The 25,298-nt window shown below is 50.9% G+C and overlaps 1 protein-coding gene across 1 annotated transcript in view; it reads right to left on the bottom strand.

The window, feature by feature from the left end:
• Positions 1-13,026: 13,026 nt before the first annotated feature.
• Positions 13,027-25,298, bottom strand: part of LOC112547505 (antigen WC1.1-like) — a 142,373-nt gene continuing 130,101 nt past the window's right edge. The window contains exons 10-16 of the mRNA XM_075902503.1: positions 21,224-21,259; positions 19,813-19,950; positions 17,200-17,292; positions 16,090-16,173; positions 15,303-15,392; positions 14,953-15,084; positions 13,027-13,436 (exon numbers count right to left, since the gene is read on the bottom strand). Coding sequence (XP_075758618.1) covers positions 13,312-13,436; positions 14,953-15,084; positions 15,303-15,392; positions 16,090-16,173; positions 17,200-17,292; positions 19,813-19,950; positions 21,224-21,259 — 698 coding nt within the window. The 3' untranslated portion in view covers positions 13,027-13,311. The remainder of the gene's footprint in view (positions 13,437-14,952; positions 15,085-15,302; positions 15,393-16,089; positions 16,174-17,199; positions 17,293-19,812; positions 19,951-21,223; positions 21,260-25,298) is intronic.

Genomic DNA, 25,298 nt, shown 5'->3' on the forward strand with positions numbered 1-25,298 from the left:
ACATTGTTTGACCCTGTGCACATCCAGGTATTTATCATTTGCCTAAAGCTGGTGTAGGTATTCTGTTCTGCACATTTACCCAAGGAGAGAAATCCATTGCTCTTCGTCTTTCCCACTTGATGTCATGCTGTCACACGGCTACTTAGAATCACAGAATCTTAGGGCTGCAAGAGACCTCAGGAGGCCATCAAGTCCAGCCCCCTGCCCAAGGCAGGACCAATCCCAACTAAATCAACCCAAACAGGGCTTTGTCAAGATAGGACTTAAAAACCTCTAGGGATGGAGATTCCACCCCCTCCCTAGGTAACCCATTCCAGTGCTTCACCACCCTCCTAGGGAAATAGTTTTTCCTAATATCCAACCTAGACCTCCACCCCTGTAACTTAAGCCCATTGCTCCTTGTTCTGCCATCCATCACCACTGAGAACAGCCTCTCTCCATCCTCTGTGGAACCTCCCTTCAGGAAGTTGAAGGCTGCTATCAAATCCCCCCTCACTCTTCTCTTCTGCAGACTAAATAAGCCCAAATCCCTCAGCCTCTCTTCATAGGTCATGTGCTCAATCATTTCGGTTGCCCTCCACTGGCCCCTCTCAAATGAATCCACATCCTTTCTATAGCGGGAATGGGGTGGGAGTGGGGGGTGGAACTGGACACAGTACTCCAGATGTGGCCTCATCAGAGCTGAATAAAGGGGAATAATCACTTCTCTAGATCTGCTGGCAATGCTGCTCCTAATGCACCCTAATGTGCCATTAGCCTTCTTGGCTACAAGGGAACACTGTTGACTCATATCCAGCTCCTCATCCACTGTAACCCCCCAGGTCCTTTTCTGCTGAACTGCTGCTTAGCCAGTCAGTCCCCAGTCTGTACCAATGCTTGGGATTCTTCCATTCCAAGTGCAGGACTCTGCTCTTGTCCTTGTTGAACCTCCTCAAATTTCTTTTGGCCCAATCCTCTAATCTGTCTAGGTCACTCTAGACCCTATCCCAGCCCTCCAGAATATCTACCTCTCACCCTAGCTTAGTTCATTCGTTCCCTGCTTGCTCTACCAACTCTAGCATGAAAGTCTCCAAGCAGGATGAGTTTGTCATAAACTGGGGTTGACCTGATGATGGAGTCGAGGTTAGAGTTCAGCTGCTCCTTGTTTTCCGCTGTGCGGGTCAGTACAGTTTCACAGGCTCTGCAACAAGTTGCAGAGGATTCAGGAGAAATCACAGTTTTTTGAGCTGTTTATTCAGGTCAACAGGGAGGTCAGGACGTTGCTTCAGGAGTGATGTTCTTATGGCAAGTCCAGCTCCATGGATTTTGTTGTCATCCACTGCTTTTCCTTTCCCATATGAAGAGCAGTTGCCTCCATGCTCACTGCTGGAACCTTCTCTGGCCAATCTAGTTTCACTCAGGACTGCAACATCAATAATACAGCAGGCAAGTTCTCTGGAGACAAGGGATGGTCCCTCCTTACATCCCTCCACAAGGAAGGAGACATTCCATGCTCCTGGGGTGTTTTCTTCTGTATTGGTTTTTGACCATGGGAGGATGATGGGCCAACTGCAGGAGTGTGGCCAGATATTATAAGGCAGGCAATGTTTAGGGCGCCTTTCCTAGCCCCTTCCCTTAAAATGATGTGCACCGCTATGCTAAAAAAGGGCTGCTCAGGTTTCTAGGACACTGTTGAATGTCTCTGAACCCTGGGGTCAGAGGAAAACAGCCACTAGTCCCAGGGTGCCTACACTCAGGATGTGGCTGGGACTGCCTGTGGTCATCTCCACTTGCAGCTTCAGTACACCCCCATCCCTGCAGGACTTGAATTAATGATCTCAAGGATGAGATCTGAGAAGATGCCAATGAGAGGAGAGTTGCAAGGAAATCGGTGTGGGGAATCACTTACTGAGAAAGCCGTTACACACGAACAGTCTCAGCCTGGATTCCAGCGACATACGGAATCACTGGAGCCTGGGGGCCTTCCTTAGCTGCAGTGGGTGACCAGGGCATCTTCAGTGCTGTAGCATGGCCTCTGTATCTCACTGCACACTGCTGAATGGCCCTCCTGTCTATTGAATTTCAGATTGGGCAGACTGGGCAGAGGAAATCAAAGACTCTCCCCATGCCAGAGAAAGGCAGTGTCCCTCACACTGAGGGCCAAAGACCTATCAGCAACCCTCATGTTACATGCACAGCTGGGATGGGGTCATACTATTTAAGAGATAGTAAGTGAACCTGCCCAGGAAACTGGATAGATATAATACTGGAAAGGGCACCCCAGAACTAGGCTGTACTGGGCATCTCCAGAGACCCAAACATTTCCTGGTATTGCTGCCTGTGAGCTCCACCTACTGAAGTCTCTGTCTCTGGGCATCTGCATCCTCCCCCTTTCCTGCCAGCCTTAATCAAACACCCTTTCCCCTAGAAATATGCTTCAAGACTTGTTGGGACTCAGCAGCTGCTGAAGCACCAACAGACAGCGCTTGCCTCTGATTCTCAGTTCACCTGGCACATTACACACCCCTGAGAGGTTTGATGCACTCACAGCAGCCCAGTAATTACAGGGCTGTTTCCCAGGCCATGTGTCATGGCTTCCTCCCCACGCTGTCCCAGTTTGAAATCCACATCTGCATTTTTATTGGCTGACTCTACCTGGCTTAGGTAAGGGACATAGTTAACCCCTTAGTCCCCAGGCTGCTGGCTAACCCACATGGTCATGACACCATGTCTGCACTGGCAGAGGTAAAGTGCTGGCAGTTACAGTGCTGCTCACAGAGCGCAGCAGCAGAAATCCTATTAGGTCTCCATACTATCAGCCTGCCCCAATGCCCCATGATGCATCACTTCACCTCTGGCAACCCCTGCACTTCCAGTTGCGTTTGGTGTCATCTTTCAGTGCCTTCTGTGCTGTACACTCTGCTCCCTCGGACTGCGGAAATGGATCCCCAGCTGTTGAGGAAAATGCTGATAGCTCTTTCTGACCAATCATGCATGGTAGTCAAATTATTCCTGAATCCGCATAGTGACAATGGGGAATCTGTGCAGCATTTGCATGAAAGGAGTTTTCTTATGGCATTCACAGCTACCATAGTGGGATGCTGATCTTCGGCTTGGGAAATAATCATTGAATGGAGAGATAACATCATCATGCAATACAGGGCTGATGAGCAATGGCTGAAAAACTTTTAAGAACATAAGAATGGCCAAACTGGGTCAGACCAAAGGTCCATCTCATTCAATATCCTGTCTTTTGACAGTGGCCAAAGGTAGGTGACCCCAGAGGGAATGAACAGAACACATAATCATCATGTGATCCCACCCCTGGTGCCCAAACACAGGCTAGGGATGCCGTTTCTACCCATCCTGGCTAATAAGTATTGATGGACCTAACTTCCATGAGTTTATCTATTTGATAACCTGTTATAGTCCTTGACTTCAAAACATCCTCTGACAGGTCCATCCATCACATTATGCTCCAAAAGACTGATACTTAGCAATAGGAGTACAGTTGTGGGTGGTTTTGTATAGCTGGGCTTCCCAAACTTTGGTGGGGCGATAAATGACACACAAATTCTGATTCTGGCACCAGACCATCTAGCCTCTGAGTACATTAATCACAAGGTATGCTTCTCCATGGGTCTGCAGGTGCTTCTGGATCACCAAAGGCAGTTCATAGACAATAACAAAGGTTGGTTTGGAGTCATAGAATCATAGAATACCAGGACTGGAAGGGACCTTGAGAGGTCATTGACCCCATTGCAGGACCCAGTACTGTCTAGACCATCCCTGATAGACATTTATCTAACCTACTCTTAAATATCTCCAGAGATGGGGATTCCACAACCACCCTGGGCAATCTATTCCAGTGTTTGACTACTCGGACAGTTAGGAACTTTTTCCTAATGTCCAACCTAAACCTCCCTTGCTGCAGTTTAAGCCCACTGATTCTTGTTCTATCCTCAGAGGCCAAGATGAACAAGTTTTCTCCCTCCTCCTTATGACACTCTTTTAGATACCTGAAAACAGCTATCCTGTCCTCCCTCAATCTTCTCTTTTCCAAACTAAACAAACTCAATTCTTTTAGCCTTCCTTCATAGGTCATGTTCTCTAGAACTTTAATCATTCTCATTGCTCTTTTCTGGACCCTCTCCAATTTCTCCACATCTTTCTTGAAATGTGGTGCCCAGAACTGAGGCCTAACAAGTGCAGAGTAGAATCGAAGAATGACTTCTCGTGTCTTGCTCACAACACACCTGTTAATGCATCCCAGAATCATGTTTGCTTTTTTTGCAACAGCAACACACTGCTGACTCATATTCAGCTTGTGGTCCACTATAACCCCTAGATCTCTTTCTGCCGTTCTCCTTTCTAGACAGTCGCTTCCCATTCTGTATGTGTGATACTGATTGTCCCTTCCTAAGTGGAGCACTTTTCATTTGTCTTTATTAAACTTCATCCTGTTTACCTCAGACCATTTCTCCAGTTTGTCCAGATCATTTTGAATTATGACTCTATCCTCCAGAGCGTTGCAACCCCTCCCAGCTTGGTATCATCTGCAAACTTAATAAGATGTTGCATGACACATGCATTTTTCAGAACACTGGCCTGAAGCTGAGGTGGGGACTTCCTTCTCGGACCAGAAGCTCACTCTGGTCCAGAAGCTCATTCCATGAGGCGTAAAGCTAGTTTGGAATAGGAAGCCTAATCCGAACTAGCTAGTCCGTGCCGCGTGTAGCCGCGCGGCACGCAGTCCGAACTAGCCGGCATTTAAAAATGGCGCTGGCCGGCATCATGCAAATGAAGCCCGGGAAATTCAAATCCCGGGCTTCATTTGCAACTCCAAATGACTACATTACCCCCTAGTTCGAACTAGGGGGGTAGTGTAGACATACCCCCTGAGACCAGCACAGGGCCATAAGGATCAGGAATGCTTTGAGGCAGCAATATGATATGCATGGAATTGCGGTGGCTACATTGCTAGGGGGTATTTTCATTGGTCTGTGCACTGCACTAAGAACTGCAGTGACCATAGCTTTGCTGGAGTACACTTGCTTGCTTTCATGTAATGGAATGAAGATTTCATTGAAACACATGAATTTCATTTATTCAACATAGTAAACACAGGACACTCATGAAGTACAAAACAAACATCTGCAGAGTGGGAGACAGATATGGAGGGGGTAGGGGAGTGAGAAGGTGACAGATGCCCCCCAAATTTAATAGGTTTCTACAAGTTCAAGTTTCATTTGCATCCCTATCATGTGATGTCCTGTGAAAATGGGCACTGCAGTTCATCAGGGCTAAGATGCATGTGAATTAGTGTTGAGTGTCTTGGGAACTTGAAGGGGTGGAGCTTGGGCAGGCAGGTATGGAGTGCAGAGGGTGGTGGCTAGGACAAGGTAGTGCCCAAATTGTGTTGACAGAGATGGCGGGTGTATTGGAAAATATTTTGGAACACTGGCTGCAGGGGAACAGGTCCCATAGCTGCTCCATCTGCAGGGCTAACAGCACCTCCAGCATGTTCACTTGCCTCTCCATAATGCTTAGGAGCCATTGCATGCTTTCTTTGTGATCTATCCTGTTGGAGTTCCTCCAGTTTTTTGTGTTCAGCATCCATGTGGCTGAGGACATCTCACAAAAACTCCTCTCTAGTCTTTCTTGGGTACTTTCCTGCCCATCGGAGATGCGCTGCAGGAGCTAGAACTTCCTGAGACTGGCATTCCAAGGCTGGATCTATCAAGCCTAAACTGTAACATGTTACAGAAAGTCCATTGTTAACACTGGACACAACTCTGCCCCGACCCCTTTGAAACATTTGCCCTGTCCACACATCTAGCCCTGCCCAACTGTCCTTGAGCAAGTGTACATAACATAGAGGACCTCAACAATGGTGAGTTCACCCAGGGAAAACCTAGGTGCAGTGAGGCAAGGGAAAGGGTCAGGACAGCCGTTGCTGTGGTGGCATGGGCAAGGCTATTCCTTGGTGCACCTGGATTGGAAAAGGTCAGGAGAAATCCTGTATGTTGTCTGGAGTTACAGAGTTTAGAAATAAAATACTTGGAACACAGAGAGCTGAAGTAGTTGCAAGCTTCCCATTTATTCCATAACGCAGAACTAACTAGAACCAACCAAAACTGTCTGCTCTAACCCCTAATGACCTAACTCAGTTACTATAACAACAACGGGATCTATATCTATGACAACTTGATCCACAACAGCAGCAGACTCTCAGGAAAATCCCTTTGTGCAGGCAGGTAAGGTTCCAGGGAGCAGGGGTTTTCATTTGCACATGATGTGATGGTTCTACCATTTCTAGACATCTCAGTCATTCCGTTAAATAAATTTCCTGTAAAGGGTTAAACCCAGAGACAGTGGGTATCCAGGAAGTGTTGACGGAGTCAAGCGAGTCAATGGAAAGAAAGTAAAAGATTTGAATTGAAATTTGAGTTGAAAAACAGCTTCTGCCTTCATCAGTCTTTGTGTGAATTCAAACCAAGAGCTGGGGGTGAAAGGAAGTGAACCAGAAATCAGAAGTGAAATCGTCAGTAATATCCATGTCTAGGAAGGACTGAAACTTAAAACAATGTATATGTAGGGCTTTGTCTACACTATGAGGTTTTTTGGCAGAAAATATGCTAATGAGGGACTCATTAGCATAAGTCGTTACTGTAGGATGAAAATTTCGGAGGCAGGCTATGATATTCTGTTAAGAATCCCCATTCTAAATTTGGAGTCTGGGACTGGCACACAAACACAGTACATGATGGTTACCCCTTCACCTCCCACACCTAGCCCAAGGTGGGAGACAGGACATGACACATTCAGTGCTCCTAGGCATAACTGTGCCATTGTTAAGTACTCGATGGCTACGTCTACACTGGCATGATCTTCCGAAAATGCTTTTAACAGAAAAGTTTTCCCTTAAAAGCATTTTCGGAAAAGCACGTCTAGATTGGCAGGATGCTTTTCCGCAAAAGCACTTTTTGCGGAAAAGCGTCCGTGCCAATCTAGACGCACTTTTCCGCAAAAAAGCCCCGAACGCCATTTTTGCGATCGGGGCTTTTTTGCGGAAAACAATACTATGCTGTCTACACTGGCCCTTTTGCGCAAAAGTCTTTCGGAAAAAGACTTTTGTCCGAACGGGAGCAGCATAGTATTTCCAGAAAAGCACTGATGATTTTACAGGAGATCGTCAGTGCTTTTCCGGAAATTCAAGTGGCCAGTGTAGACAGCTGGCAAGCTTTTCCACAAAATCAGATGATTTTGTGGAAAAACTTATGTGTCTAGACACAGTCCTAATGTCTCTACTTTAATCCCCAAATGGATCACATCCATGCAGAGATACCTTCCTGAAGCTGACAGACATACAACCACTTAACACATAGTTGATAACTGATTTCTTCTTTGTTTAAATACTTGTTTTACTGGAAACACTGATGTCTGCTTTGTTTAAATCAGTGGTCCCCAACATGGTTCCCCCAGGCGCCATGGCGCCCGCAGGGCCATTTCTTTGTGCACCTGCCAAGTGATCGGGGCTAGCCCCGCCCCCGGGCACATGGTGCATGAGCGGGGCCGGCCCCTGGGCGTGCAGCGTATGGGTGGCCCTGCCCCTGGGTGCATGGTGCAAGGGCTGTGCTGGCCCCGGGCACACGGCGTATGGGCGTCCCCGCCCCTGGGCACGCAGTGCAGGAGTGGCGCCGGCCTCAGGCGTGCAGCGCGTGGGTGATGCCGGCTCCTGGGCATGCGGCACAGGAGCAGCGCAGGCCCTGGGAGTGCAGTGCATGGGTGACACCAGCACTGGGCACTCAGAGCATCAGTGGCCCCACCCCCGGGCATGTGTGCAGCCCTGCCTCCAGGGGCCTGGTGCATGAGTGGCCCCGCACCTGGAAGCCCCAAAAGGATGGGGACCACTGGTTTAAATGGAATCGCTATGTAACTTTATATTACTGCTCTTATCTAGCCTTATGATTAGCATCTATACAGGGGGTCCGGGATCTTTCCTCCCTCCCATCGCTTTGATCTGCCCATTGAGCATCTATTGTTTGGCAGTGTTCGCTGAGCTCTAATAAGCGATGTGACAGTCCGACAGCTCTGTGTGTAATAAACTCTTCTGCTTGCTTCACATATGGTGTCCAGATTCTGATCCTTCAGTGACATCATTAGCAAAGGATTTTTGCGCAAAAAAAAGCAGTGTGGACGGGATTTTTTTGTACAAAACCTCAGTTTTGCGCAAGATCCTTATGACTGTCTGGGAGAGGTAACTGCTAAGCTAGTGCATTTTCAGTGCCTTCCCGGTGTGAACACCATGGAAGTTACAGCGCAGGGGGTTGATTTACTGCACAGTAACTTGCCGGTGTAGTCTTGGCTAATAGTTTGAAGCAGAACTTGTGCAGAGATTTACACATTCCCCTGGACTGGATGGATTATGGCTATCTCCTGGACTCTGTGTGTTCAGCTACAGGTCCCAATTAGTATCTGGTTAGGATCAACTGGACCCTGACCAAACTAGTCGGCTGTCAAGCCAGCTGTATGTTTTGGTGACCAAGCTCTTCTTTGACTCCTTCATCAGAGGGAGATGGGATTGGTGCTCCAAGAACCAGAGCTGTGGCTGGTCCTGTCGGTGTGTGCCAATGATGTTCTCCTCGAGGGCCAGAACCTGGTTGGAAGCTTGCCAGGCCATCTACTTGGGAGTCCCCTCTGCCCAGGTCACATGGGTCAAGTCCCACCTGAACTTTAAGCCATCCAACAGTGGATGGGCTCACTGCTCTATCTGGGTATTTACCTTTCTGCCACACCTCTTCCTCTGTCCAACAACTGGCAGGGATTGGAGGCCAGGATGTCTGGGAGGTTGTGGAGATGGACAGGATGCTCTGGTTCCTCTCCCGGTGAGGGAGGGCCCTGGAGCTTAACTAGCTGGTCCTGTCCATGCTCTGGAGCTGTCTCAACACTCTGCTCCTGACCCTGGTTTCCTGGCCAACTCCCAGAAGCTGGTTCTACAGTTCTTCTGGCAAAGATGATGTTGGGTCTCTGCAGGGATCTCCACCTTCACCTGGAGGAGAAAGGGCAGGGCCTGATGTGCTTGGGCGCTCAGGTCCATGTTTTCCACCTCCAGGCACTGCAGAGTCTCCTCTATGGTATAGGAAGTCTGGTGTAGAGCTCGTTGGTGTTCGGCTTCCTGAGCCACTTCTGAGGGCTCAGATATGGCTGTCTGCTCCAGTATCTCCATTTAAGAGACCTCACCAGGTTACTAGGCTTCTACCAAGACCTCAGGCCTGGAAGCTGGTATCGGTGGTATAGACTTCTCATGGAACCCCTGCTACCCACTCCCCAGTTCTGTGTGAGTGGTGTATCTGGGGAAGGTGGTGGATGTGATGTATCTTGACTTTAGTAAAACTTTTAATTCAGTCTCCCATAGTGTAGCCAGACAGGAACCCCCCTTGTAACATCCATTTTTGCTTGCCTGGAGCATACAGGGCACACAGAGCAGAAGGTCCAGGCTGCTGTGATCGTGAATGGCTGTAAACAGAGATACGCCAATTGCTGACCAAGAGGCTGCCAAGGAGTGCCCTTGACTCAAACCCATATTGATACGAACACACATCTGTCCGTGGGGGGAGGAATCTCTCGCCCAGTAAAAAAATGTCTAGTACTCGCAATTTAGTTATCTCTCTTGCAAGTGTAAATTAACTTGAAACTTGCTTGTAAGAACTCGCGGCACAAAACGGACCAGTAGAATTTGGCATCTTAGATAAGAAAGAGGATACGGTCCCCCAGGAGTATATAGATGGGTCCAGCAGCACATTTTCTCTGAGTGTCAATCTACCATCTATCTGCTGGTCGGGTTTGGTGTTTGATCTCCCGAGGTTCCAAGGGGACGCCCACCTTGTATTCGTCTTTCCTAGGAATTGAGAGACCGGCCCTGGCCTGACACGCTGGAGTCGAGAGGCACAGAAAGGGGTAAAAATTGTACCTGGATGCGGTCGTTTGTTTAAGTATATATATACGTAGTGTTAGAGCTCTTTAAAGATTAAGCTGTCACTTGGTACCATTATTTCTATTTTCTATCTTTACCTTTTTCCTGTAATCATTGTTAAGACATATATATATATATATATATATATATATATATATATATATATATATATATATATATATATATATATTTGCTAGCATTTAAGAAATAGAGCAATAGCCATTGTAACCATATGCTTTTATAAGTCTTTTAATAAACCTGTAACTGTTTAAGCTTTAACCTGACTCCTTCAGTTGCTTTAATAGAACCAAGCACAATTTAAAAGAACTTCAGCCGGTCATAAAGGGACAGGCATAGGAAGAGCTTGGGCGTTTGGATCTGTGTCACTCCCAGGTGACAGATCCGTTGGGGCACTTTTCAGCCTTCCCTAGGCTGCCCGCTGCGAAGGAACCCCTGTGTTCTAGCAGCTGAAATCTAAGGTGTAATAAGCTCTTCCTATATAATGGGGTGTCTGTTGGCCTGCTGGCCACCCTCTGCGACAGGGCCCCGGTCCTAGCAGTAAAGACACGGACATTAAACCTTTTCTCGGAAACATACACACACACACTGCCCTGACCGTCGGCTGACACATAGTATTGCCGGAAAATTAAAAAGTATGGATAGGATAAACAGACTATAAGTTGGAGAGAAAGATGGCTATATCTTCAGGTGCAACAAATATTGGTCAATGTATCAATGTCTGGTTGGTGGCCAGTATCAAGCAGATATTTAATTCTGGGACCCGGTGTGTTGTGTGGGGTTAGTCCAGTTAGGGAATGAAATGGAAGGGAAAATTGGGTTTGCATTGAAAATGGAGGCCTGAGCCCATGGGGGTCCCCCAATGAATGAGTGTATTCACTGGTGACTTTTTCCATCTAGTCATCATGCTAGCAATGGTTGTATTGTTTGATGATAAATGTTATTTCTTTTTTAAACTTAACCTGGCATTGGTTCATTTCTGTGTCCTGGAAAATCTGTCTGTGGGATCTGCATGCCTCTGACTAGGGTGTATTTTCTCTTTTCTTTTCAAAGCTCTTTGTGGAAAAGAGCTTGAAGTACCCCTGGGGGTTTTTAGGGAGGAGATTTCCCAAGTGATCTCTTCCCTGGTTTTCTCACCATTACTTGGGTGGCGGCAGAGGTTTTTATTCTCCAAAATCTGGGTATTAGGATTTTGGGGGGAGTATTTGTACCAAGCCAGTAGAGATCAGGTTTTGGGGTTGCTTTTGCAGGCCCCCACTTCTGTATTCATCGTACCAGAGTGCGGATCAGCCTTGATACCCACAGAGTTAATACCCAAGGTCCTCTCTAAGTGCCCAGTGGCACAGCCCTGCAACTGCTTAAAGAGTCCTGCCCAGCTGTGGAACGAGGTGTACAGCTAGTTCGGATTAGGAAGCCTAATCTGAACTAGCTAGTCCGTGCCGCGTGTAGCCGCACAGCACGGGGACCGACCTAGCTGGCATTTAAAAATGGCGCCGGCCGGCTTTATGCAAATGAAGCCCGGGAAATTCAAATCCTGGGCTTCATTTGCAACTCCGTATGACTACATTACCCCCCCTAGTTCGAACTAGGGGGGTAGTGTAGACATACCCTTAGAGGGAACCTTGGGCATTACCTCTGTGGGTGTCAAGGCTGTTCCCCACTCTGGCATGATGAATAAAGAATTGTGGGCCTGCAAAAGCAACCCCCAAACCTGAACCCTCTCAATGCTCATAGGCTGATTCCAACAGTGTTCTTAGGCCTTGTAGTTCACACATCCCTGATGAGAAGTGACACTGGATGGGGGAAATGAGGGAAGAGGGAGCAGCCACTTTCTGCCTGGCTCTGGCAGTGCTGGAGCGAGTCCGTCTCGTGCTGATGAGTTGCCAGGTGCTGTGGTTTCTGCATGTCCGGCAGCTGAGGGGAACATCGGGGGCTTTATTATCCCTGCCTGAACAAGGACAGTGAGTTCTATGGGCCCAGGGTGCCCAGGCACAAGGAATGGTCCTGCCCACGGGCCCTGCTCCAGCAAAGCTTGGGGCTGGGTCTTTCCCTCAGGCCTGCCTGCCACCCCTGTGCATCCCCTAGGCAATTTAAAGGGGCCTCTGCTGCCACCATCCACAGTGCAGCAGGGCCAGAGTGGCTTCCTGACTACTTATTACGTGCAACTGCCAGCACATCCCTGTGGCTCCTGGTGCGCTGTGTGTGTCTGCATGCTACCCCATCCCAAGTGCTCTGTGGCCAATGGGAAGCTGTGGGGATGTCTCTGTGGGCAGCAGTACACAGAGATCCCTCACCTCCACCTAGGGGCTGCTGCCAGAGGGGCTGCCCTGATAAGTACCACACCCCCAACCCCTGCTGCCCTTAAACACCTTCCCAGAACCTGCACTTCTCATCTTCTTGTCCATCCTCACCCCTACCCCTGGCCTAGTCTGTACCCAAACTCCCTGAGCTGTAGGGGGGGGGGGGGGGAGAGTGCTCTTATTCATGCAGTGAAAGTAAATCTTGAGAGTGGCGCAGACCAACACATCTGTTGTGTCACACTCTTCCCCCCTGGCCTAACAGAGCCGGGCCTAGCAGACGAGCACACACATGCTCTTCTGCAGGGAGGATGAGCAGTTGCCCAAGACCAGAGCTGGGAGAAGATGAACGTTTGTTGGAATTTTCCCCCTTTTTTTCTTTTCAATTCACATTTTTGACAAAAGTAACAGACCTGAGAACTGTCACATCCCCTGCCTGGTCAGCCCCGCCCCTCAAAGGTCTTTGCTGAGGGAAGGAGCAGAGTCATTTCTGGGCAGCACCCTGCACCCAGCCATGATGTTCAGGCCAAGCCCCCAAACCAGAGTGCAGGGCGCCGGAAGCTGATGGCAGATCGGAGCGAGCAGCCCAGCCAGGAGGGGATCAGCATCCAATGAAAGCAGAGCAGCTCCCACGCCCCCCCCAGCATTTGTCCCGGCCAAGGCAGCTCACGCAGAGCAGGGGACAGGAGAGCAGCTTCCCCACAACCTGCTCACACCAATTACCCAGTCCAAGGAAAGCAACAGACCTTCCAAAAGGCTTTAATGAGAAAGAGCAAAAGTTCCCAGTGGAGCCGTGTTAGGAAGAAAAAGGCAGCAAAGGCCCCGCGACGCTGAGCGATGGGAAGTTACAGAGGAAATCACAGACCCTGCTCAGTCGCTCTGCTCCTTGGATTATACAAAATTGCGATAAAAAAGCGGATTGAAGCAGTTCCAGGCAGGGTCTGTCTGATGCCCGTTGGCCCATGAACATGTGGGGGAGGCAGAGTCTAATCCTACAGCAGTTACATGCTCACAGGAGCTTTGCTCTGGGCTCAGCTGTTCCTATGTGGCTGTTCCAGAGACACCGTCTCCAACATCGTCATAGCCCGCGTCACCAGGAGCCGGGGCCGGGGCGTCGCTCTTCACCTCAGAGGCCCCTTTGCGTCTGGGCGAGCGCAGACTCCAGGCTGAAAGTAGCAAGGGGGGCCTGTTACAGCCAGTGTGTCCCTCCTCCCCCCCCCCCTCGCGCACTCACAGAACGGGTGGGCCACACAGCGCAGGCTGGGAGTGACCCCCCTTCCGCTGAGTGGGCCCCTGACAAGTGTGATGCTCTGACCCACACAGGGAGCACGTGGGATAGAGTCCCTGTGCTGAGACCTGCCTGGGGCAGGAGAAGTGGGGCGAAATCTTCTCATAGAGAGAAGAGACTCCTCACAGAATTTGTTTTGGTCAGAGTTCTTCCTTACTTCAACAGCTCCATTCCCAGAGAAAGACTGTTCCAGAAGTACAGTCACTGGGAAACACATTTCCAGCATCGCCAACCCCAAGTGTTCCAAAATCAGCCCCTGAGCCCCAGTTTATCTAAGGGATATTTGCATTGCAAACTTTTTTCATAAACAGCTATTCTGGAAGAGATCTCCTGGAACAGCTTATTTCTAAATAGCACATCCACACTACAGGGAAGCCTCAAAATCAATTTGAGGCAGGCTCTCCTAATGTAGACGCTCTGTCTCGATGTAGAGTCCCAAGAGACACTGGGGAGGAATAAGAACATAAGAACGGCCATACTGGGTCAGACCAAAGGTCCATCTAGCCCAGTAGCCTGTCTACCGACAGTGGCCAGCACCAGGTGCCCCAGAGCGGGTGACTGAAGACAATGATCAAGCGATTTGTCTCATGCCATCCATCTCCAGCCTCTGACAGAGAGGCAAGGTACACCATTCCTACCCCATGGCTAATAGCCTTTTATAGACCTAACCTTCATGAATTTATCTAGCTTCTCTTTAAACGCTGTTATAGTTCTAGCCTTCACAGCCTCCTCTGGCAAGGAGTTCCATAGGTTGACTATGCGCTGTGTGAAGAAGAACTTTTGCTTATTAGTTTTAAACCTGCTGCCCATTAATTTCATTTGGTGTCCTCTAGTCCTTATATTATGGGAACTTATGAATAACTTTTCTTTATTCACCCTCTCCACACCACTCATGATTTTATATACCTCTATCATATCCCCCCATATTCCAACATGCATTACTTTACACTTATCTACATTAAACTTCATTTGCCATTTTGTTGCCCAATCACTTAGAATGGCCCCGAGGAGGGGCTATTTCATGATCGCAGCAGTGGAGCATCCTCACACCCCCGTCTTCTGAAAAAGATTAGTAGGAGGAGGCATCATTCCTCCTGGAATGAGATTTGCCAACATTTGAAAAAGCCCTCAAAATAACGCAATTGCTGTGCAGATGCTACTATTGTTTTTCCCAAATAACAGCCATTATTCTGGAATAATGGTGCAGTGTAAATGCACCCTAAAAAACAAGAAGGGTTCTTCTAAATAAATGCTGTTTCTTTGTTCTTTGTTGGCCTCTGGTTTCTGAATTTTTAGGTTAAACTCGGGGACCTGAGATTATTTTGGGGGGGGGGAGTAGGAAATGTCATTGTCAAACACCATGAAAATCAGCAATATTGTCCATCCCTACTCACCAGTCTGTGAGCACCTGGCCCTTTCACTGTCCCCATAGGCCTCTGTGACTCCCTGGGCACTTGCTCTGAAACTAGGGTCATCATCAGCATCAGAAGCTTCTCTGGCATCGTCATAGCTGTCTCCTGGGGCACCTGCAGGGAGAGCAGGGATCTCTTAAATAAAGAGGGGAATGAATGGGAATGAGAAGAGGTGCAGGTGTGGAGAATGAGGGAGTAGTGTGTATTGGCACCTCAATTTAGCTGTTTGAGCCCTGAGCTCAGGACTAAAGGGCAGACTAGAAAACAAAGGGTAGGGGGAGCAGCAGTAGCCAAGGGGGACTTTGGCTTCAGGAGGTAGATTTACTGCTCACCTTGACTGTCCGGAGTCCGGGGGATGTTGCTCGATGCTGGTTCCCCCACGTTATCATAATGCAGCTGGGACCCTGCAGGGGAAGCTCCCTCTGTAACAACAAGCCCCACACTGAGCATCTCCTGCACACTCCCCTTTCCCCAGCCAGCTTTAGGACTCCATCAAGCATCGGTTGCCTTGGACTTTGCCTGTCTCTCATGGGCTCTGTAGGAGAAGTCCCAGGGGAATCCTAGAGAAAAGGGAGCATCATGGACGTCTTGTGAGATAGGGATTCTGCCAGCTTCATTTCCTCCCAAATAACCAGGGCGCAGCCCTGCACCGCTGCACCCAATACTCACCTTGGCATGCCCCTCGCTGGGAGCAGGGTCTGTGCTGGTACTGAGCTAACCACGGGCTCAATGGAAGATCCCGGCTGCTGCACCAGCACTGACTGTTGTGAACCCACCTGATTTGTTCAGAGAGGCTAGATTGTGACTTGGGCTCCATGCTCATGCCAGGGAGGCATGAGGGAGTGAAGCTCGTGAGGCAGCTAAGATCACGGGGCACAGATCAGGGCCTGGTTAGTGGCAGAGACCAGCTATGAACGTCAGAGTCTTCCATGCCAGGTAAATATTTCCCTGCCCAGTTCCCTGCAGCTCCTCCCCTAGGGGAGAGCACCATGAGCCACACAGAGAAGGGGGCAGGATTGATCTCACATTTACATCCGAAGCTGGGACAGAAATAGGTGTAAATTCAATTCTCCTCACAGAAGTGGGGCCTGTCTCTGATGTGTCCCTTTCCCCTGGTACCTTGCTCTGATCCAGCATCGTTTTCCCCCTCGCTGTCCCCGGTGTAATACGGCAGCTTCCTCACGGACTCATCAGAATAGGAGCCTGCAGGGACGGGAAGCAGGATGTTACCACAGTGAGAGCTGCTGCGCTGGCCAGTGGCCAACAGAGCCAGGTCCTGGAGCAGGATTTATGGTCTCGCTGTGTTGCTCCTTCCAGAGAAGATGCTGAATTCACAGCGACTCTGAGTGGCAAGAGGCTGGCTCAGACTTTTCAAGAGTGAAACCCCTTTGTCACGGGACCTGTTGCTTTGGCCTGGATTAAGTGAAACTGGGAAAATGCTGAGGGACCCCCTACTGCCCATGACGTGAGGGAAGGGCTGACCGAGTCCTTTAACATGGGCCTGCTGCCTTCCACTGGTCTCCTTGGGACCCTTGGAAACTAGCTGGGGCAGGTTTTCACTCCCAGTCACATGTGTGCGTCTTTGGTGAGCTAATGGTCCCCCTGTCCTGCTCTGAGGCCAGATTGGGCCTCGGCCCTCTCAGCGTGGGAGGCCGATCCTAAGACGGGGTGGGGAACCCAAGGTCTGGAAGCCTTCCCTGGCTGGCCTGATTCTGGCTTCCTCCCCCAGCCCCACCCCGGGAGCTCCTCCCCCCACCCCACCCCCCTGCTTCTCACTTGTGTGTGGCACCCAACAGATTTCTCTGCGGGTCAGTGGCCCCGACACAAAACACTCTGACTAAGACCAACCCCCACATTAGCAAAGAGGCCAGGGAGGGTGTCAGCCCGGGGAAGAGGCACTGGCCGTGCTCAGACAGCCACATAAGTTGCTAACCAGAGCACCAGCCTCCCAACTGACGGGCACTGAGTCAGAAAGGAAGGAGCGGGAGGACACGTTCCTGGCCCATAACTAGTGACCTTCCCAGGCTCCATGCTGGACACAAGCAGGCTCTGCTGAGGAGGAATCGCCTGCGTTTGAGTCCAGTCACTGCTGGTCTCCCCACAGAGCCAGGGCCAGCAGCCATCCCAGACTCACAGGGTTGAAGTCTGAGGAGATTTAGCTCTGGGTTGGGGTTTCAGTCTGCAAAGGGCCTGGAGGTCTGCCCCCTGCTAGAAATGACGCGCACAGACCTGAGCGACCGAACAGCTGCACCTTCCTCATCAGGTCATAGTCAATCTCCTCATACACCGCCTCAGAGAAAGGGTCTGAGGATCTTCTGGAGCCTGGAAACAAAGGGCCGGGTTTGCACAGGGTCAGAGAACCCAGAGCTGGGAAACCCTCTGAGACCATCCAGACCTCCCCTTTGCCCCGGTGCCAATGCAGGACTAGTCCCTCCGGCACATTCCTACTGGTCTGTCCAGTCTAGATTCAGTGCTCTGTTTGGGGTTTATTCTATTGACTGTTTCACTGGCATTGACCTTCCCTTGACATTCGCCCTGACTGGTCCCCTGATAAATGTGCCTCTCTCCCTTTCCCCCGAATACCACCCAAATCACTGCTGTCCAGTCTGGGGCCTTCACCGACCAACAAAGTGGCACTTGTGCTTGTACTGCCAGAGCCTGTGTGGGGAACAGCCGGCTCACGTGTGCAGCACCTTGGCAATGGGAATCTTAGCCTGTTACTGTCTGACAAGATTTTTTATCTCCTTCATCCTTTTGTATCATTTCCCTGGGCCCTGCCAAGAGCCTTGCGCTAGCTGCAGCCCCCGCTCTGCTCCCACGCACCATGCGGCTCGCAGAAAGCCCACGTCTCTGGGAGACCATCCCCTGGAAGGAGCGTCACTCTGCCCCACACAGATCCCTGGGGGGGCGAGCAGGCAGGATTTACCAATCACACGCCTCCTCAGGCGTTCCACAACCTGCACTGGCAGGATACATAAAAGCTTCCCTCCCAAAGTCCTGCAACCCGACAGCTACAGCAGCACCAGGGGTCCCTGAGCCTCCCTTGACCTAGCGGATCTGCCCCTCCTGTCATGTGACCCATAATCTTCTGTCTAGCCCAGATCAGCACCCCTCCCTGAGGAAGAGGCTGGTCCCACCCTCCTGTTGTGCTGCCTTTGTAGCTCAGGGTGCACCGGCCTGTTAAGCATTTCTCAGTCATGTCGCTTTTCTGGTTACTTGACCCAACGCAACAACTTGGTCATCTGGCTAGACATTGGTGACAAGGCCTGGCTGCGGCCCCTTTGGAAACCACGGGTATTATTGCCGTTTTGTTCTGCATCTTCCAGCTGCAGGGATTGCTCTGTTGGTTCTTCTTTCTGAGGCACAAGGTGTAAGTCTGCAATGGCTCCCACCCTGACCCATTGCCAATACAGGAGTCGCCCCTCCAGCACATTCCTCCTGCTCTGTTTCAATGCCCTGGTGACAGGGTCTATGTCCCTTTGGGGTTTGCTCCAATGGCTATTTCACTGACATTAATCCTGTGTCACCAAATACTCTTCATTTTTCCACTTTGTCACAATGGTCACTTTGGCTGCAGTGGAAAGTTGTTGGTCTTTGATCCTTCGATCACATGCCCTCTGAATGCAAAGTGTTTGTCCTTGTACATGGTGTCTGGGGTGAACTTGCTGGTGCAATTCCGAATGCCGTCAGGGTGAGTCAGAGCCACCATGGTTCTTGTGAATAAACATCTGCTGCTAAATCAATTTTGAAGTCAAGAGTGTTTCTCTGAATGTTCCGTTTCACACCCCAGGCGAGCTCTGTATCTTCACACTTGATCAACCCTAGAAACAATCACTCTTGATTGCAACATGAATCAAGTTCCTGATTACTTTAATGTGGCAAACAATAGGAAAATGTCCATGTTTCCTGCATTTATTATACCATGAACCTTTGTTTGGGTATTCCATGTCTCTTGGAATGTGAATTTGTCAATATATTTTGCATGTAGGCTGTAAGGGTATGTCTACACCACCCTCCTAGTTCGAACTAGCGGGGTAATGTAGGCATACCGCACTTGCAAATGAAGCCCGGGATTTGAATTTCCCGGGCTTCATTTGCATAAGCGGGGAGCCGCCATTTTTAAAACCCCGCTGGTTCGAACCCCGTGCAGCGCGGCTACATGGGGCTCGAACTAGGTAGTTCGGACTAGGCTTCCTATTCTGAACTATTGGTACACCTCGTGGAGCCTAGTCCGAACTACCTAGTTCGTGCCCCGTGTAGCCGCGCGGCACGGGGTTCGAACCAGCGGGGTTTTAAAAATGGCGGCTCCCCGCTTATGCAAATGAAGCCCGGGAAATTCAAATCCCGGGCTTCATTTGCAATTGCGGTATGCCTACATTACCCTCCTAGTTCGAACTAGCGGGGTAGTGTAGACATACCCGAAGGCTTTTACTTATGGCTGGAATTTACTCCTTTTATCACTCCTTTGTTACTATTTCTTCTGTCAGCAACTGCTGCTGCTGTTTCCCTTCTGGTTTTGTTTTCCTCTAGCACTGCTGAACTTCAAACAACAACTCATGTTCACCTTCTGCAGGGCGGTTTTAGGAAGGGAAGTTTCTCTACTAGGTATAAATTGGCTCCAGAGCTTCCTTCCCAGACAGGTGTGTTCACAATGAGCTCCCTTACTGGCCTGACAGCTATGGCTGAGAGGCACTAAAATAAATGGCTGCACAATTTATACTGAAATTAACTGCTCTGGCTCAACAACAGGACACAGTTTAGCATTTCATTACAGCCAGTGCCCCTTTCCCTCAGCTGCATCTCTTGCGGGGCATTTCACACAGTGACACCATCAGGACCCACCTCTGCGCTGGGCCCTGGCACTTTGCACCTGCGCACCCAGGATGATTAAGACCAGGCAGAGCAGGGCCCCCAGGATAATGCAGATGACCACGGGCACCGTGAATGTCCCACTGTCGGTCGCAGGGCGGCGCGAGGGAGCTGGATGGAAAGGAAAAGGCCACAGGGAGAGACAGGTCGGTGAGAGTTGTTGGGCGGGGGGAGGGGGAGAACTCCCCAGTCACTCAATGTCCAGCCCCAAGCTTCAGGCAGAGTCACCACACATCTGGATTTCCCTGGACAGGAATCTTTTTTGATCCTCTCACCAGGAAGATTCTCCAAAGAGGAGGAAAAGTCCGAATTCTGAGAGCAGACTCCAGGTGAGAGCCAGCTGCCTCCATGTCTGGGTTGGTCCCTCCCCTGCAGCCACAGCTCACTGCTTTCTTCCCTGCAGCTGCTGGGTCCTGGACACCTGAGCTCCCCATCCCAGCTCTGGAGAGGGAGGAGATCCACAGGAAGGGACTGACAGGCCAGCGCTGTGCCCTGGGCCTGCACCCCAACTGTCCTACCCCCCACCTTGAGAGTAAACATGGAGGTACCCCCTGCACCTACTCTCAAATACTCCTTCCAGCTCCCTGCCAGTGCCACCCCCAGTGCTGCCCCTCCCACCCCTGCCCCAGAACTGCCTGACTATACCAACTCTCCCCTTTCAGGTCCCCAACTATTCCCTCCAGCTCCCAATTCCCCTCTGCTCCCCAGGGTCCCTAGTTTGGAACCTGACACACAGGGTATGTCTACACTACCCCGCTAGTTCGAACTAGGAGGGTAATGTAGGCATACCGCACTTGCTAATGAAGCCCGGGATTTGAATTTCCCGGGCTTCATTTGAATAAGCGGGGAGCCGCCATTTTTAAAACCCTGGGGCACGAACTAGGTAGTTCGAACTAGGCTTCCTCCTCATTTCACGAGGTGTACCGGTAGTTCGGAATAGGAAGCCTAGTTAGAACTACCTAGTTCGAGCCCCATGTAGCCGCGCTGCACGGGGTTCGAACCAGCGGGGTTTTAAAAATGGCGGCTCCCCGCTTATGCAAATGAAGCCCGGGAAATTCAAATCCCGGGCTTCATTTGCAAGTGCGCTATGCATACATTACCCTCCTAGTTCGAACTAGGAGGGTAGTGTAGACATACCCACAGTGACTCTAACTTCAGGGCACCAGGCTGCTATTTCAGTCATGGGTCCTGACCTCTCAGCTGCAATCGTCTGACATGAGACCTTTAGCCCTGCGGGGCCTGCAGCTCCCACCCCGGTGTCCCCGGCCCTTCGATTTCACAGGCCTGGGCAGGAGCCCTGGGCCTCAGTCTTCAGCTTCACCTCCCCCCCTGCAGCCCTGGCCCCCGGGCGCTGCGACTCCTGTGGGAAGAGGTGGGGTGTTACCTGCTCCAGCCAGTGGACCTGCTGTCACTGTCACACCTGCGTAGGGAAAGGGAGCAGAGTTGGAGTCTGGCGGCGGGGGAGGGGAATGTGCTTGTTGCCTGGGGGAGCAAGTCCCCGGGGTGTCCAGACATCACCTGTTCTCTTTCCCACAGACGCCCCCAGCAGCGCGGCGCCTGCACGCCGGGGAGTTAGGGCCCCGGTGCCCCTGTGCTGAGACACTGGTAACAAACCAGCTCCCTGGGCCAATGCCTGAGCCAGCCCAACCCACAAAGGTTCCACCCACGGCAGCCATGATGCTCCAGCACACAGGAGAGGAAGGGCCCAATCCGTGAGCAAGGGGGCAGTTGGGTCCATCCTCCTCCCTGAACCTCACAGCATGTCACAGAGACGTCGGCTGCCACTCACCTGAGCAACTCACAGCAGCATCTTCCTTATGGCCACAGTTGCTGTCACCCCAGGGCTTGGACCGACAGTCCCAGAGGGATGACTCTGTCCCTCTGCAATCCAGCGTCTCCACCCAGATGGGACCAGTCCCCTCGCCGAATGCAGCCTCGCCCGGGGCAGACACGGCCACTCCACAGCCCAGTTGTTTACACGTCACCTTAGCGTCCGCCAGGTCCCAGGAGTCATCACAGACTGTGCCCCAGGAGCCACGGTACCAAACCTCCACTCGGCCCGAGCAATTGCTCTCTCCTCCCACAAGGCGCAGCATGTCCCGGTCTGGAAATGCAGAAACCTCCCATGTTACTGGCACAGCGGGGAACCCTCAGGGAGCAAGAGGGGACAGGGAGAGGCAGAGATACCTGTGCAGCTCGTTGAGTTCGGGCATTCGGCAAACAGGGGCGACTTCTTCTTTTTCTCTGCAGAGAGCAAAGGATGCAGTGAATATACTGAGGAGCACGAGTGATGTAGGAGTAATCAGGGTGGATCTGAACATTAAATCCCCCACATTCAACAAATTTATAAACTTAAATCTACACTTTACTTTTTTTCTAGCTAATGGATTTGTTACTCAGCCTCTCTCCTCCCTCAGCTGTTGAAATCTCTAAGCAGCTCCCAGCTGGTGTGACTGTTGTTGGATGTCTGAGTCTGTTCCAGCCTTCCAATGGACAGTCACTCCTGCCCCTTCCAACGTTGGAAGGTGGAAGCCAATTGCCAGTTGGAATTCACCCAGGGTATTGTGGGGATGTGGGGAAAAGCAAGAGCAGGGTCAGAACTGGGGTCATCATGGAACTGTCAATCTGAAACAAACTATCTCCACACTTGAGCACAGACACTGCAGAGTTTTTTTCAGAAAAAGGTCTGTTTTTCCAGCAACACTTGAGTTATGTCCACACTGCTATTGCAGTCTTTTGAAAAAAATTGAACGAAGAGAGGGGTTTTCCTTGCATTGGTAATCCTCATTCTACGAGGAAGAAGCCTTTTTCCCAAAGAGCTCTTTCACAAAAAGGCATGTGTGGATGGGGAAGAGGGAGTTGTTTCAAAAGACAACGAAATAGGAAAAAGCACAGGTTCTCTGGTGGCCATTTGTCCATAGTAATCATATTTGATGTGTAGATGCTGTTTTTTAGAAGCCTGCAGTCTAGACGTAGCACCAGACATCTGTTTGGGGACTACTCACAGCCTGGCTGGCAGAATGCAGACACTATAGCAGAGCCCATCTCCAGGCACCCTACTAAGGGCAGCTGGCCTGTCAAAGGGCCTGACTGACCATCCTATCTCATGGGTAGCAAGGGGCAAGCCCAGCAGCCACGGCAGCCATTCAACAACTGCTCACAGCTGAAATACTTCGTGTTTCCACCTTCATCCCAGCCCTGCTCTTTCCTTGGCCCCAGACTCACCCCCTCTAGCTTCGCTCCAGGTAACTCAGTCCTTCCTTTGGCTCCAGTTCCTGACTTCCAAATGGTTCTGGCCTCCCAATTTCCCTGTGACTCATCTCTCCAGTTCTGTCTCCCCGCTCCTGTTCTAACCACTCCCCACAACCACCATGTCCTGGTCACTGGCACTGGGCCCCTTTCTGACTGTTCACCCCACACGGGCAGCCACACAGATTTCCACAAAGGCATTCGTGAGCTGCCCTAGGGGTATGTCTACACTACAGCGCTAATTCGAACTAACTTAGTTCGAATTAGTTAATTCTAACTAAGCTAATTCGAGCTAACGGATCTACACTAAAAAACTAGTTCGAATTAGCGTTTTGCTAATTCAAACTAGCATGTCCACATAGAGTGGGCCCTGAACCGGGGTTAAGGATGGCCGGAAGCAGTGCCGGCAGGGCATCAGAGGAGAACTTAGAGCGTGGAGTTGCTGTCTTAGGCTAGCCGAGGGCTGTGCTTAAAGGGTCCCAACCCCCACCCTGGACAGACAGTTCTCAGGGGTGCCCCGCTTGCAAAACAGTCCTGGCTTGGAGTGACCGGACTACCCACACTGGGCACATCACAGCACTCGGCCATCAGACCGGCTGCACTTGCCGCAGGCTGCCATCTGGGGAGAGGGGGAATTTGGGGGGCAGCAGGAGAGCTTCCACCCCCAGAAACCCGCAGAGCCAGCCCAGTCCTCCCCATCGGGGGCTCGTGCCCCATTCCTCCCTCACCTCCTTCCACTTACCCTTCCCTAGCCCCACTTCTTATTGATGTACAAAATAAAGATAACGTGTCTTCCAAAATGGAATCTGTCTTTATTGAACAAAACTGGGGGAGACTGGGAAAAGGAGGTGGGAAAGGGGAAGAGAGAGGCTCAGAGAGGGGAGGGCTACTAAAATAATCAGGGGTTGTGAACACGTCCCATATGAAGAGAGGCTAAAGAGACTGGGACTTTTCAGCTTAGAAAAGAGGAGATGGAGGGGGGACAGGATAGAGGTCTCTAAAAGCAGGAGTTGGGTGGAGAGGGTGCATACAGAAAAGTTCTTCATTAGTTCCCATAAAGAAGGACTAGAGGACACCAAAGGAAAGGAATGGGTAGCAGGCTTCAAACTAGTAACAGAAAGTTGTTCTTCACAAAGCAAAGAGTCAACGTGTGGAACTCCTTGCTGCAGGAGGCTGTGAAGGCTAGAACTGGAACAGAGTTTAAAGGGAAGTGAGATCAAGTCATGGAGGTTGGGTCCATGGAGTGCTATTAGCCAGGGGGTAGGAGTGGTGTCCCTGCCCAAGGTTTGTGGAAGGCTAGAGAGGGATGGCACGAGACAAATGACTTGGTCACTGTCTTTGGTCCATCCCCTCCAGGGTCCCTAGGGTTGGCCGCTGTCGGCAGACAGGCTACTGGGCTAGATGGACCTTTGGTCTGACCCAGGACGTCCATTGTAAGCTCAGGGTTCAGGGTCGGGGGTCTCAGTGGACCCCCTTGATTCTCTTGCACACCTGCTCCTGGGTGGCCAGGCTGGCAGCTCTCCTGCCCTAGCTGGCCACTTTCCTGTGCCTAGTGCGAAGATCGTGGACGAGGTCCACGATGTCTGCACTAGCCCAGGCGGGCACCCGCCTCTTGTGGTCCCGGGCAAGCTCCCGGGAGCCGCCAGCCTGGTCCCGGGAAGAGGGGAAGGGCTGGAGGGCATCGGGTGGCTGGCTCGAGCCGTGCCAGGTGCAGGGTCTGCTAGCTGGGTGCTGGCAGGCTTGCACCTGGCACGGGCACCATAGCCAGCCCATGCCCCTTTAAGGGGTCCGGGGCCGGGATGGGGGCAATAGAGTTTCCCTGGTGTTGGCCAGAGTGGCCACCAGGGAAACCTGGGGAGGGCTAGCCTCCCACTAGTTTGAATTAAGGGTCTACACAGCCCTTAATTCGAACTAGTAAATTCGAACTAGGCTTAATCCTCGTGGAATGAGGTTTACCTAGTTCGAACTAAGCACTCCGCTAGTTCGAATTAAATTCTAACTAACTGAGTGCTAGTGTAGCGCCTATGAAAGTTAGTTCGAACTAACTTTGTAGTGTAGACATACCCTAGGTGACTGCTCTGTGCCACCCAGCGCCTTTCACTAACTATCACCCCTGTTGCTTTCCCACGAGCTGTATTCTTATTCCTGGGATGGTCGGTGACACGGCGCCTGTCACTGCTGAAACTAAACTCAAACCCACTTCACCAGGC

This window comes from Pelodiscus sinensis, chromosome 1 (genome assembly GCF_049634645.1).
Source record: "Pelodiscus sinensis isolate JC-2024 chromosome 1, ASM4963464v1, whole genome shotgun sequence".
Lineage (NCBI taxonomy): Eukaryota > Metazoa > Chordata > Testudines > Trionychidae > Pelodiscus > Pelodiscus sinensis.